This window comes from Ornithorhynchus anatinus, chromosome 12, assembly GCF_004115215.2.
Source record: "Ornithorhynchus anatinus isolate Pmale09 chromosome 12, mOrnAna1.pri.v4, whole genome shotgun sequence".
NCBI lineage: Eukaryota > Metazoa > Chordata > Mammalia > Monotremata > Ornithorhynchidae > Ornithorhynchus > Ornithorhynchus anatinus.
The window spans coordinates 28,782,066-28,795,699 of record NC_041739.1 but is presented as its reverse complement, the minus strand read 5'-3'; the positions used below and the strand labels follow the sequence as shown (position 1 = coordinate 28,795,699).

Here is a 13,634-nt window from a genome sequence, read left to right as displayed (position 1 = left end):
GAGCAAATGGCATACTATTTTGTCTTGCATAGCTGGAGAAAGGACATCATGAATTCAGCATTCAGGTTTATGTTGATGCCTATCTACCTCAGCTCTTAGAATAGTGCTTGTAACCTAGTAAGTGCTTAGCTAATACCATGATTAGCCAAAGAGGAGCTATTAATCTAGGAGCTAGAGAAGCAGCGTGGCTCATTGGAAAGAGCCCGGGCTTGAGAGTCAGAGGTCGTGGGTTCTAATCCCGGCTCTGCCACTTATAAGCTGTGTGACTTTGGGCAAGTCACTTCTCTATGCCTCAGTTCCTCATCTGAAAAATGGGGATTGACTGTGAGCTCCATGGGGACAACCTCATTACCTTGTACCTACCTAGCACTTAAAACAGTCCTGGGCACATAGTAAGCACTTAACAAATACCAAAAATAATAAAATAATTTATTTAAGGAGTTTAATGGATGAATTAGTCTTAGTCTTTATTATTAGTTTTATCTAGAAAGGTAAATGGCTGGACTGTACAAGATGGTAATGCCTTTTATTTTGATTTCAATAAATAATACAGGACAAAACTTCTCTTCACTTCTCTGAAAAATCCTGAGGTGGTTTGTGGAGGCAGTTTGTTTCTTGTCATGGATATTTTGAGAAATTAAAAATGTGAAATGTAGTTAAAATCCGTAAGTGCAAATGACTCAGGAGTTCATAAGTTCTGAACAGCTGTGAAAAGCAAAAAAAAAACCTTATTTGTTTTGTTATTCTAGGACTCTGGTCTCAATGTTAGCATTGCAATTTGTACTTCTTGGATGAACCATGAAATTGTTTCTCTTTTACAGAGGTGCTATGAACACAAACAGTACAGAAATGGGCTGAAGTTCTGTAAACAGATCCTCTCTAACCCAAAGTTTGCTGAGCATGGAGGTGAGTTATATAAAAAGAGAGTATGTTTGAATACATTTTTTGGTGTTACATTTTAAACTTTTCAGTGTTCTGTCTCTGTCTTTAGAACACATGCTTTTAAAGCTCTGTTTAGAGTTGTTAAAGGGGCATATAACATCCAGCCTTTTGGTTTGAGACTGTCCCTGTTGTTCACTAATCCTTAGTCCCTGTCTGCCTTTAAATATCTTTCATGCCATTCCTAGAACATATTTGTCCTGGGACTATTGTCATGAAGTTTAGAAGGCTTTGAACTTAATTGCTCTTCAGAAAATGGTGTTTTGGGAATCCAGGAATAAAACACTTCCTGACATGTTTTACTTCTCCACTGAGGTCAAACTCATATTGAACCAAAACAGTCATTACTGTAGTCTGCTGACTTTTGGATTGAAACTCATGCTTTAATAACAGTAGGTGTTAGTTCTTATTGTTACCACAAATGGCTCTTTTGGGTTCACATGTTCAGAAAGGAAAGTAATCTTTAATGTGTGCATATTTAAAAGAATACAGACTTACTGGATGCACCCTTGGTTCTTTGGATCTTCTGAGATAAAGGAAATGGGCCTCAGCGAAATACTTCCCGGGGAGTAGAAGGGTAGGTTTTGGAACCCCCACACTATATGACTTCCACCACTCAATTTATGGGTGCTCTGACATACCAGGGAGAGTGGGTGTTAAATGAGTGTTGCACTGCCTGGCAAGGAGTCCTTTTGTCTCTCATCCCTTCACCCACAGCGCAGGAGTAGGCAAACTCCATGAATCAACAAGCAGGAGTCCTAGGAGGTGGGGTGGTGGAGAGCCCCACCTAGACCGACACCTAGAGCACCCTATAGACTGTGAGCCCGTTTTGGACAGGGATTGTTTCTCTTTATTCTGTATTGTATTGCACAGTAAGTGCTCAATAATAATGAATGAGTAAGCGCTAACTAAAGAATGAGTGAGAGCCGTCCTACCTGGTGGATGAGGAAGAGAGAGGAGGGACGAGCAGCGGCAGACAGGAGGCAGGGCTGGTTTTCCGAGGGGTGAGTACTGTATCCCTCCTTAGCCTGGGCCCACAGGTGTATAGCCTGTGAACTGCAGTTTGGCCACCTTTGCCTTTTTCACCATGATCCCTGGGAATAGAAACCTGACCTAGTGGAATGAGCACAGGACTGGCAGTCGGAAGACTTGCGTTCTAATCCCAGCTTCCGCCACTTGACTACTGTGTGACCTTGGATGAACCGTTTGACTTCATTGTGCCTCATTTTCCTCATCTGGAAAATGGGGTTTCAGTTCCTCTTCTCCCACCTCTTCACACTGTGAGCCCCTTGTGGGCGAGAGGCTGGGTCTGGTCTCGTGTTTTATCCAACCTAGCGTTCAGCATAGTACTTGGTACGTGGCAGTAGCAGAATGAATACCGTATCCTTCTCAGACGTGTTATAGTCGAACGACAATATAACACTGCTCCCATGGGACACTGGGACACTAGGTGCCACCCAGACCACTAGCATTGACTACAGTCTCTTGTTTTGAGCCTTTTCTTGGGCCTGAAATCTTTGTGCCTGGACAGAGGCATTTCTGTAGTTTACAGTTCTGATAATGAAGGTATTTGTTAAGCACTTACTATGTGCCAAGCACTGTTCTGGTTCTGTTGTTTCTGGAGACTCCTCCATCATCTTTCTTTGAGACTGCCATTACTGCAGATGTATTTGTTTTCTCTCTTTGGCACAGTTAGTTTGATTGTACTTTGGCCTCACCAAGTTTTGTTTTTTTTTAATCATCACTAGTTCTTGATGTATTGAAATTTAACTTGTTTACCTGAATTGTATTAATAGTATACTTTTCCCTAAACAAAACACAGTTTATATCTTCATGTTAAAAGAAGTGCAGAGTTCCTTATTTGTGGATATTAGTTTATTCTTTTTAATTTCTGCATATTCTGCAGCTGGTCTCTACTATTACTTGAACTCTGATTCGTAGTTAAGATTTAGCATTTATGTGTTCTAAATTGGGGACTTTGGGGGGGTTATTTAAAAAATCAGATGAAAAAGTTAAATGTTTACCATTCAATTCCTTTTTTTGTTGTTGTTGTGTTTTGTTTTGTTTTTTTTTAGAAACTTTGGCAATGAAAGGACTAACTCTAAACTGTTTGGGAAAGAAAGAAGAAGCCTATGAACTGGTGCGAAGAGGCTTACGAAATGACTTAAAGAGTCATGTATGCATCCTTTTTAACATCAGCTTCAGCAAAAGGCAGGGAATCGGAGTTAATTTAGCGCTTTACTGGCCCACGAGTCGTGGTTCCCTTGCATGCCTGCAAACCCTTTCATCCCCTTTATCGTCCCTTCCAATCTGTGAAGTTGTTATGAAGGTAACGGCAGGGTATAAAATCCAATTGTGAGTCATAAACATAGATGATATTTTAATGTTTAAGAGCTTTTTATAGAAAAAACAGATGGAGTGATGGGAAGTAGAATGATGGGAAAAATGAGAAGTATCTGCCTTTTCACTACTGGATGAAGATAGAGTTCCCCTTGAACTATTTTAGAAGAGAACATGCGGTTTCTGGGTTCATCAAGTTTATATTGTTTAGGATTGCTTGTGAACAGGCTGATACTTTCTTGCATAACTTTTCATAACCTTGCCAGCCATTGTAAACAATGTCCTATCTTCATGCCAAAGAAGTCTGTCAGTTGTAGTTTTGTCTCCCCAGAAGCATATATCAAGCATGATTTATTTACTTGTGGCTCATTTTTGACTCATCGAGTATACATAGGGTCTGGATTTGGGGAGTGTATTGGTTGTAAATTAAAGAAAAAGAAATTGTAGTATTTCACTCTCCCCACTATGATTTCTTGCTCCAGGAAATCCCCTGCAAAGATTTGGGGGCCCCGAGAGGAAGGGAGGAGAGGATGCAGATTCTAGTTTCCCGAGGTAGGAGTGATTGGAGAGATGCCGATAGGGATGGGACCAGTTGTGGAACTAAGCTTGTCTTGGACGGAACATGTCTGTCAACTCTGTTCTGTTGTACTCTTCCAAGCACTTAGTACAGTACTCTGCACATAGTAAGCACTCAATCAGTACCATTGAGTAATTGGAATGCCCCAGATGGGAGTCTTATTGTGTGGTGGGGGCTCTGCCTTCCACAGCCCACAGCAGCAGTGCCTCTTGTTCTCTTGCTTCAGCAGTCCCCCTGGGCCTTTCCTTTGGGCATAGCCTCTGAGGAAAACGAAAAGGAGAAGGTGGGGCTCCTTGCAGAAGAATCGGGGAAAAGAAACGGGGAGTGGGAAGTGGCAAAAGCAGTAAAAATCATAGCCAAGTTACAGGGAGCTTGCGGGGGCAGACAGCCTGCAGTCTGGCTTTTTTTTTTTTTAATTAAAAAAACTCTGAAGCCCAGTTCTGAACAAATGAATGGGAAGAGGGGGTGGACTGAAAGTCCTCATGTTAATTATACAGTACAACATTATATAAATACTTTTCCTTTCATTTTGTTGTCTGTATTATTTTCACAGATTGTCTGCATAATCAGTATTCCTTGACCTATGCTTTCCGTTTGCTAGCTGATTGTGTTATAGATGAGAGAATTGCAGCTCACATTATTATTTGCTTTTGGTATAACATTGCAACTTTCCCCAGGTGTTTTTTTTTCATTTGCAAATTCCCTAGTATCCTTAACTAAGTCTTTTAGGTTGGCATGTATATGGGCTCCTTCAGAGGTCAGACAAGAAGTATGACGAAGCCATCAAGTGCTACAGAAATGCCCTGAAGTGGGATAAAGACAATCTTCAAATCTTGAGGGACCTCTCTTTATTACAGATTCAGATGAGGGATCTCGAGGGCTACAGGGTAAGTAGATTATATATCAGTTTATATTTCTGAGAGAAAAAGATGTAGTTCAGCATGCTTTTCTTAATTTTTTCCCACCAGTATAAGCTGCTGTTTTCACTACCTTATTTCTAAAATTAATTTCCTCTTTCCATTACCCAGTTTTATCTCTTCCTTGGAGCTTTCCTTACTTGATTGTAGAGAACAAATTTCCTTTCTCCCTTTGACACATTTCTTTAAAGATGCAGCCTTAGTGCCAGTATTTATGTCGCGGTCAAAATGACAGCATTGCTGTATGAAGTGCGGCTTTGATCTCATACCTCTGGAAACTCTTTGGTTAATGCTTGATTTATTCAACCGTGCATGCCTTCATCCTTGATTTTTCTCTCTTTTAGTGGGAAAAGATGTGTATAACATTAGAAGTTTAGAGAGTGAATCTTCTTTGTCTAATTTTGAGAAATTATTTTATTTTGAAAGTGAACCCAACGGGGAAGAACAGTATCAAACTTATTTATTCCCTAAAAAATTTTAAAGCGGTAAATAATGAATTAAACACTTGTCACTTCATGTTACTCCTTTTAGAGTCCATCATTTTTTGGGACACCCCCTAACTGGGTCTCCCTCAAAGTTCAGATCCCCCATCTACACCCACTCCCTTGGAAAACTCATTCGCTCCTAAGGCTTTAACTACTACCTCTGTAAGGATGATTCCCAAATCTACATCTCCAGCCCTGATCTCTCTCCCTCTCTACAGTCTCGCATTTCCTTCTGCCTTCAAGACATCTCTACTTGGATGTCCTCCCGTCACCTCAAACCTAAAATGTCCAAGACAGAACTCCTCATCTTCTCACCCAAACCTTGCCCTCCCCCTGACATTCCCATCGTTGTAGACAGCACTGTCATCCTTCCTGTCTCACAAGTCGTTAACCATGGTGTTATCCTTGACTCCTCTTTCTCTCAACCCACATAGAGAAGCAGCGTGGCTTAGTGGCAAGAACAGGGGCTTGGGAGTCATAGGCCGTGGCTTCTAATCCCGGCTCTGCCACTTATCTGCTGTGTGACTTTGAGTAAGTCACTTAACTTCTCTGTGCCTCAGTGACCTCGTCTGTAAAATGGGGAATAAGGCTCTGAGCCCCACATGGAACGGTCTGATTACCTTGTATCTACCCCAGCGCGTAGAACTGTACTTGGCACATAGTAAGCACTTAACAAATACCGTAATTATTATATTCAGTACTTCACTAAGTCCTCCTGTTTCAACCTTCACAACTTTGCTAAAATCCTCCCTTTCCTCTCCATCCTAACTGCTGCCACGTTAATCCAAGCACTTATCCTGTCCCGCTTTGATTATTGTATCAGCCTTCTTGCTGACCTCCCCGCCTCCCTGTCTCTCCCCATTCCAGTCTATGCTTCACTCTGCTGCCCGGATCATTTTTCTACAAAAAAGGGTTCTGTTTGTGTTTCCCCACTCATTAACAACCTCCAGTGGCTACCCACCCACTTCCACATCAAACAGAAACTCCTTACCACTGGCATTAAAGTACTCAGTCACGTTCCCCCATCCTCTGTCATCTTGCTACTCTCCTACTACAACCCAGCCCTCACAGTTGGCTTCTCTAATGCCAACCTACTCGCTGTTCCTCAATCTCGTTTTTCTTGCCGCCAACCTCTCTCCCACATCCTGCCTCTGGCCTGGAATGCCACCCCTCTTCATACCCAACAATCACTCTTCGCCCACCTTCAAAACCTTATTGAAGGTACGTCTCCTCCAAGAGGCTATTCCTGAGCAAGCCCTCATTTTATTTTCTTCCTCTCCCTTTTGCACCACCCCGACTTGCTCCCTTTATTGGCAACCCCCCGCCCAGCCCCACAGCACTTACACAGATATCTGTAGTTTATATTAATGTCTGTGTCCCCATCTAGATAATAAGTTCATTGTGGGCAGGAAATGTCTATTATATTGTTGTGGTGTACTCTCCCAAGCGCTTAGTATAGTGCTCTGCATGTAGTAATTGCTCTATAAATATGAATGATTGATTTACCTCTCTGAGATCTGTGGGGAGGAAGTTCCAGGCAGAGGCATAGATTGTGAGCAGAAAGTTGGTCACTCTTGAGACGAGAATGGGACAGAGTGTCTAGGTTAGCCTACGAGGAACGACGATCGTGGGCTAGGGTGTAATAGGAAAGGAGAATGGATAAGGAAGGTGAGAACTGATTGAGTATCAACGATCAGGAGCTTGATGTATAAAGGGATGGGCAGCCACTGGAGGATTTTGAGGAGTGGGGAGACGTGCAGGATAACGTTTCCCAAAGAGATCTGGAAAGCAGAAAGTGGACTGGAGCCTGAAGAGACTGGAAGCAGGGAGATCAGCAAGGAGCTGCTGCAGTATTTTTGTGTAGTTGCGCTACTGCAGTCTTTTCTAGTTCACTAACCCTCCAGGCTTGCCTCGGATTGTTCCAGTTTTGGTGAATGTCATAGTTGTGGAACACTAAGTCAAAATATAAAGCAAATGTACAATGGTTTTTGTTTTCTAGGAAACGAGGTATCAGTTACTTCAGCTTCGGCCTGCTCAGCGAGCGTCGTGGATTGGTTATGCTATTGCTTACCATTTGTTGGAAGATTATGAAATGGCAGCAAAGATTTTAGAAGAATTTAGGAAGACCCAGCAGGTATTGTTGAGGAGTAAATTAAGTAGTTTAACCAGAGTCTTGTAGATTAGATGTACCTAAAATGTAATCCATCTGTGTAGTGTGTAATCTGACAATTAGTTTCACTACTGTACTTTGAAAAGCAGTTTTTAAAATCAAATTTGTGATACCCTTTTCAGTGCATTTTGTAATTGTAAAAGAGGCAGGTGTTAAAATATAATGAACATTAACACCATCGTTTCCATATGCAGACATCCCCTGATAAAGTAGACTATGAGTACAGTGAGCTCCTTTTGTATCAAAATCAAGTTTTGCGTGAGGCAGGACTCTACAAAGAAGCTTTGGAACATCTTGGCACGTATGAGAAACAGATATGTGACAAACTCGCAGTTGAAGAAACTAAAGGTACTTGTTTCTGAATTCTACTTTCTCCTGTAACTGCAAAAGTGCAACTGGATGTAATTGCTTACTTGACAGTAGGAACTTAATGATTGAAGAATGTTGCCACTCTTGAAATATAGTGGAGATATTTCTTTAAGAAGTATGGACTAGTGGATAGCACATGGGCCTGGGAGTCGGAAGAACCTGGGTTTTTAATGCCAGTTCCACCACTTGTCTGCTGTGTGACCTTAGGCCTCAGTTACCTCATCGCAAAATGGAGATTAAGATTGTGAGCTCCATGTGGGACATGCACTGTGTCCAACCTGATTAGTTTGTTTCCACTCCAGTGTTTAATATAGTGCCTGGCACATAGTAAGTGCCTAACAAATACCATTAAAAAGTTGGATTATATGGGTAAAACACTTCATGAGGGGAATTTTCCTGGATTTTTTAGAAGCTGAGAAACAGTAGTATAAAGTCAGTTTTCTTACAACCTGTGCTTTTGCTAAGGGTTTGGTATAAAACTTTAGTAAAGAATAAGGGGACTTTTTTTAATAACCCACCTCACATTGGATAAAATGTGGTGTGATGTTGGAAGAAATGGCTGGAGCAACACACAATATTGGTTAAGGCATGTATACTATAACATAAATGTGAGTTTTCCTTAATGTGAGTTTCTGTAAGAATATTACCTATGTTATCGGAAAATTGATTGTACTCTTTCAGTGTTGTAAATGACTAGGGATGTGAGTCAGACAAAAATTAAACAATGGCAATTGTAAATTCTGCTCTTTTTTGGTTTAGTACAAAAACTACTTGAATGCCCTTTCTTAAAACTATTAGAAAAATAATCTCACAAGGTTTTAAAGCTATTACTCTGCCTTGTGGGTATTTGCCTCTCCTGCCTTTGGAAGGACCAAACCACTTCACTAATGGCAGAACTGGCAGGGGCAGATTTGCTGTGGAATATTAAAACCAGTGTACACAGAATGTAGATTCTTGATTCTCAGTCTCAAAAACTGATCTAATTCCCCAAATGTGGTGATGGAGACCCTTGTTGAGCATTCAGTGGTCAGGCGCTCCCAATAAATGACAGCAGATGCCTTGGGAGGGGAAGGAGGCAGGCTACACAAAATGGGTGTAAGAGATAGAGGGGATTGAGTTGGAATGTGGAGTATGGAGTGGAAGGAAATGTAAATGTAGGAGCAGAAGGGTGAAGGTCTATAAAAATTGGGGTGATTTAAAATGTTTTAAGGCAGAATATGTTCCAAGAGTTTAATTAGTGCATTATGTGGGGTTTAACTGGACTGTGACTGAAAGTGTGAAAAAATGTGGAGCCTCAGTAACTGAAGTGTAGGGACAGAGGTTAGGTGGTAGCTGCTTGGATTACTTTAGGAAAAGTTAAATGAGGGAGAATTCATTTCCACAGACATTTAAAAATGAACTTGATATCTTTTAAATAGGGGAACTTCTGTTACAACTCTGTAGGCTGGAGGAAGCTGCTGATGTGTATAAAGCATTGCAAGAGAGAAACCCTGAAAACTGGGCCTATTACAAAGGCTTGGAAAAGGCACTTAAGCCAGGTAATTTATTTATTTATTTTTACATACTTTTCTGTGAGTAATGAGCACTAGATTGTTAAATTATTTTGGGTAACTTCAGTAAAAACTTCTTTTAGGAAAGGAATTCTAAATGATTAAATATACCTTATTAGCTGGGAATGAGTCTGCAAAGTCTGTCACACCGACTTCTCCAAACATTTAGTGCAGCACTCTGCACATACAGTGAGGGCTCAATAAATACACTGGATTGAGAATTTGCATTCAATTTGCATTTGAACTGTTGTGGATGGTTTATCTAGGCAAGGGCGAAGTAGGATGGCAATTTCCTTGAGCGCAGGGGCTATGTCTTTTACCTTGGGACAGTATGGTGAAGTTATGCCTTCAAGGAGTTTACAGTCTAGTTCGTATTGTCCCATTCCTGTTGGTGGTGTTGCACATTGGTAGTCGAGTTATGATGGTGATGGAGGAGGAGGTGAGGATAGCAAGTCTTCCTGTTATGTTCAAACTCTGGGAAGATGGTGGCTGCCAGAGTGGCAGTCTTTATTCTTGCCAGACTCTCCAAGTGGCAGGAGCTGCCATTTTCATAAAGCTTATGCTCCCTGGAATGTTTTGAAAACCTCTGGGCCAGTGGCTTTTGCATGGACAGCTATCTGTCCTGAACACATCTTCTCTCCGTAGTCCTCTCGTGATCTGGGGAGACAGGCATCGCAGAGGGGATGGCCAGGGAAGAGGATGGGTCCTTCAGGGAAGGCCTCTTGGAAGAGGTTCGATTCAGGACCCTGAAGGTGGGGAGAGTGGTGGGTTGTCGGATATGAAGGGGAAGGTGCTGCAGGCCAGAGAAAGGCGAGGGGTTGGGGGCAGGGTAAATGAGATCGAGGTACAGAGAGTACGTTAGCATTAGAGGAACTAAGTGTGTGATTTGCGTTGTAGTGGATAGATCAGCGACATAAAATAAGAAGGAGAGAGCTCATCGAGTGCCTTAAAGATAAGGAGTTTTTGTTCGATGCAGAGGTGGATGGGCAATACTTGGGAGTTCTTGAAAAGTGGGGATATGAGGACTGAATGTTTTTTAGAAAAATGATCCAGAGAGCAGATGAAATAAGGACCGGAGAGGGGAGAGACAGGAGGCAGGGGGGTCAGCCAGGAGATGGATGGAGTTTTCGAAGATGGATGGAGTGTCTGAGGTGGGTTATGACAAGTGCTCGCATCTGCAGAGTATCAGTTTGGATAGAGGTGAAAGGGTGGATTTTAGAACCGACAGGTTTGGCGGCAAATTGAAACTATGGGTTAAATGAGAGAGCTGAGTCAAGGATAATGCCACAGTATGGGTTTGAGGGACAGGACGGTGGTGTTGCCTACAGTGATGGGATGATAGGGTTTGAGTGAGAAAATGTGGAGTTCTGTTTTGGACATGTACAGTTGGAGGTGTTGGCAGGACGTTCAAGTAGAAGTGTTCCCAAGGCAACTGGAAAGCAGCATGGCCTAGTGGTAAGAACAAGGGCCTGGGAGGTTAGAGGACCCAAATTCATATTCATATTCCTGCCACTTGTCTGCTCTGTGATCTCAGTCAAGTCACTCAATGTCTCTATGCCTCAGTTTCCTTGCTTATAAAATGGGGATTAAATACCTGTTTGCCTTCCTGCTTTAACTTAATTGGCTTATTGCCCATTCCTCTCCACATCAACCAGAAATTCCTGGACATTGCCTCCAAGGCATTCAAACAGCTCCCTCCTATTTATTATCCTCACTTACCTCCCTCTATACCTCAGCTCAAGCCCGCAAACCAGTCTACTCCCGATGCCTTGTTCTTATCCCTCTCGCTGCCAACCTTTTGATCTTTCTCTCCCCTCTGCCTGGTACTCTCTCCCCTTTCAAATCTGGGAGATCACTGCTCTTCCCATCTTCAAAGTTGTCCTTAAATCACATCTCCTTCAGGAGGCCTTCCCTAATTAAACTTGCAACACCCCACACTATTTCCCCTTTTGGCTCTTTAGCCCTTCTGCATCACCTAAGCGCTTAGATCCCCTCTCCTCCCTCCCCCCCGCCCAGTAGCACTATTCATACATATCTTTTTTATAAGAGTCCATCAGACTGTATGCTCATTGTGAGCGGAGAATATGACTGTTGTACTCTCCCAAGCGCTTAATACAATGCCCTACACTCAGTAAGTGTCCAGTAAATATGACTCTTTCATGGATCTGTCTGTCTCCTCCCCTGTATTGTTAGCTTCTTCAGGGCAAGGTAAGCACTTAGTAAGTACTATTAATTCATTGATTGACTAATACTAGCAGTATTATCTGTTTTTTCAGTTGACCTACATATTTTTCTTGAAGTGTTGTTTTCTTCTCCCACATGTGTTGTGTTCATATTTTCCTTGTTCTCCTCTCCCACCAGCTGTTCTCCTTTCTTACATATTCTTTTCCTTCAGTTTCTCAGCCACCCCCTCAAGTCTCTTCATCCCCTCCCTGCTCCCCGTCTTCATTGCCTGTACTTCTTTTTTGACTGCGGGTGACCCAGGAGATTCCCCGACTTCAAGAGGAAGGAGATTATGTGGGAGGAGTTGCCCCCCTCCCCCCATGAGGTCCCAGAATGGGAAGCAGGTGTCCCCTCTCTTCAGAGCTCAGCCGGACGGAAAAGGGGAGCGGGATGAGAGCTATTTCTAGCCCTCCTCTCGCCTGAAATTGGGGCTGCCGAGAAGGAAGAGGAGCCTGGGTCTTTTTTCTTTTTTTTCAGGCCCTAATTGGGGCAAACAAGGTGGCTTCTGACCGACAGAGGAGCCACATTGCCACTGCTTTCCTCAAATGCGAACAGCAGAAGTACTTGGATTGGCCCTAGGAGTTGCTCGCCCATCTAAGACACAGCATCATAGCTCGACCTTTCCCAGAACACAAGATCCTGTTTTGGGGCTAAGCTGCTGTCGGCCTTTAGAGCAAGGAGGATCTGCCCTGTGACTCTTCTTGCTTTAAAGTCAGGAGGGCGCTCCCTTTTCCAGGAGGCAAGGGTGTGGCCTGCCTGAATCGGCCCCAGGCAGGCTGGTATTATTGGAAGCTGGGGCAGGAGGCCCAGTTTGGATGTCCTATGTAAATTGCTCATCTGTTTTGACTCCTAGCCAATATGCTAGAGCGGCTAAAAATCTATGAAGAAGCCTGGACTAAATATCCAAGGGGATTGGTGCCAAGAAGACTGCCCCTGAACTTTCTCTCTGGTGAGTGGACAGTTCTGGGCGAAAGCATGAAAGTGCTGCCAGCCTGCGGAGTTTGTGTCCTCCAAACATTTTGTTTGTGGCCCTGCAAAAGTTATCTATGATTTTGTGAGATATTCTTTCTAACAGGATTTTTTTCCACCCAAGGTGAGAAATTTAAGGAGTGCTTGGATAAGTTCCTGAGGATGAATTTCAGCAAAGGCTGCCCTCCAGTTTTCAATACCCTGAGATCATTGTACAAAGATAAAGACAAGGTAAGCAAAAATTAAACTGAAAGCCCTTTGGATATTCTTTACTGTTAAATTCTTAAGCTTCTGACTTTAAATGCCTGTTTAAACTTTCTTCATATGGCTCTTTTTATCGAGACTTTAAGATGGTCTCAAATCTCAGAATTGTTCCATCATGTATTTTGACCACATCATTTAATTCATCCATCAGTGATATTTATTGAGCACTGTACTGGATGCTTGGAAGAGTTGGTAGACACGATCCCCACCCACAAAGAGCTGATAGTCTAGAGGGGCATGCCTTCCTGTTTTTCCGGGTTTGTTTTAATTTTTCGAAAAACGGTTCGGTAACCATCACCACCAACCTCCAAAACAATGTACTTTGAAGCTGCTGCAATTTGCTGCCTCGATCACTCGGACATTCTCCAGCCCTGATCGGGCCCAAGGTTATGCTGCAACCAGATGTGAGGTGTTCGGCTACAACCAGCTCTATGATGGGACTGTAATTCCTGGAAAAACTGCCACCTACATATTCCCTGGTCCCGGGAGGCATTTTGAGGTCATCTTGGGTTATTATTGTGATATCTTGTACCCTTGGGGACCATGGCCCCATTGACATTTCTAGGGTCACCCTGCTAATTGGGAATGACAGCAAACCATGTCTACGGTGGTGTGAGCCAGGTGCCTGCCCAGGGAATAAAGTTAAGGGGGCAGAGGCAGAATGCTCTGCATCAGCAACTCGTTCCTTGAGCTACAGCCGGGGTGGTGTTGGATGTGGGAACTCTAATCAGAGCATTGTGCTGTTCTGCTCTGCTCCCGCCTCACAGCTGACCCAAGGACCAACTTGCCTGGAGTGGCTAACGTCCTCTTGCCCACCTTGAAAACAGACCC

The 13,634-nt window shown here is 43.0% G+C and overlaps 1 protein-coding gene across 2 annotated transcripts in view; it reads left to right on the top strand.

Moving 5' to 3' along the window:
- NAA15 (N-alpha-acetyltransferase 15, NatA auxiliary subunit) overlaps positions 1 to 13,634 on the top strand; it is a 53,584-nt gene that overhangs the window by 24,533 nt on the left and 15,417 nt on the right. For both annotated transcript variants that reach the window (XM_039913701.1, XM_029077113.2), the window contains exons 2-9: positions 822 to 906; positions 3,015 to 3,119; positions 4,586 to 4,743; positions 7,258 to 7,392; positions 7,623 to 7,776; positions 9,216 to 9,335; positions 12,424 to 12,519; positions 12,664 to 12,770. In XM_039913701.1, the coding sequence (XP_039769635.1) occupies positions 3,026 to 3,119; positions 4,586 to 4,743; positions 7,258 to 7,392; positions 7,623 to 7,776; positions 9,216 to 9,335; positions 12,424 to 12,519; positions 12,664 to 12,770 (864 nt within the window). In that variant the 5' untranslated portion in view covers positions 822 to 906; positions 3,015 to 3,025. The remainder of the gene's footprint in view (positions 1 to 821; positions 907 to 3,014; positions 3,120 to 4,585; positions 4,744 to 7,257; positions 7,393 to 7,622; positions 7,777 to 9,215; positions 9,336 to 12,423; positions 12,520 to 12,663; positions 12,771 to 13,634) is intronic.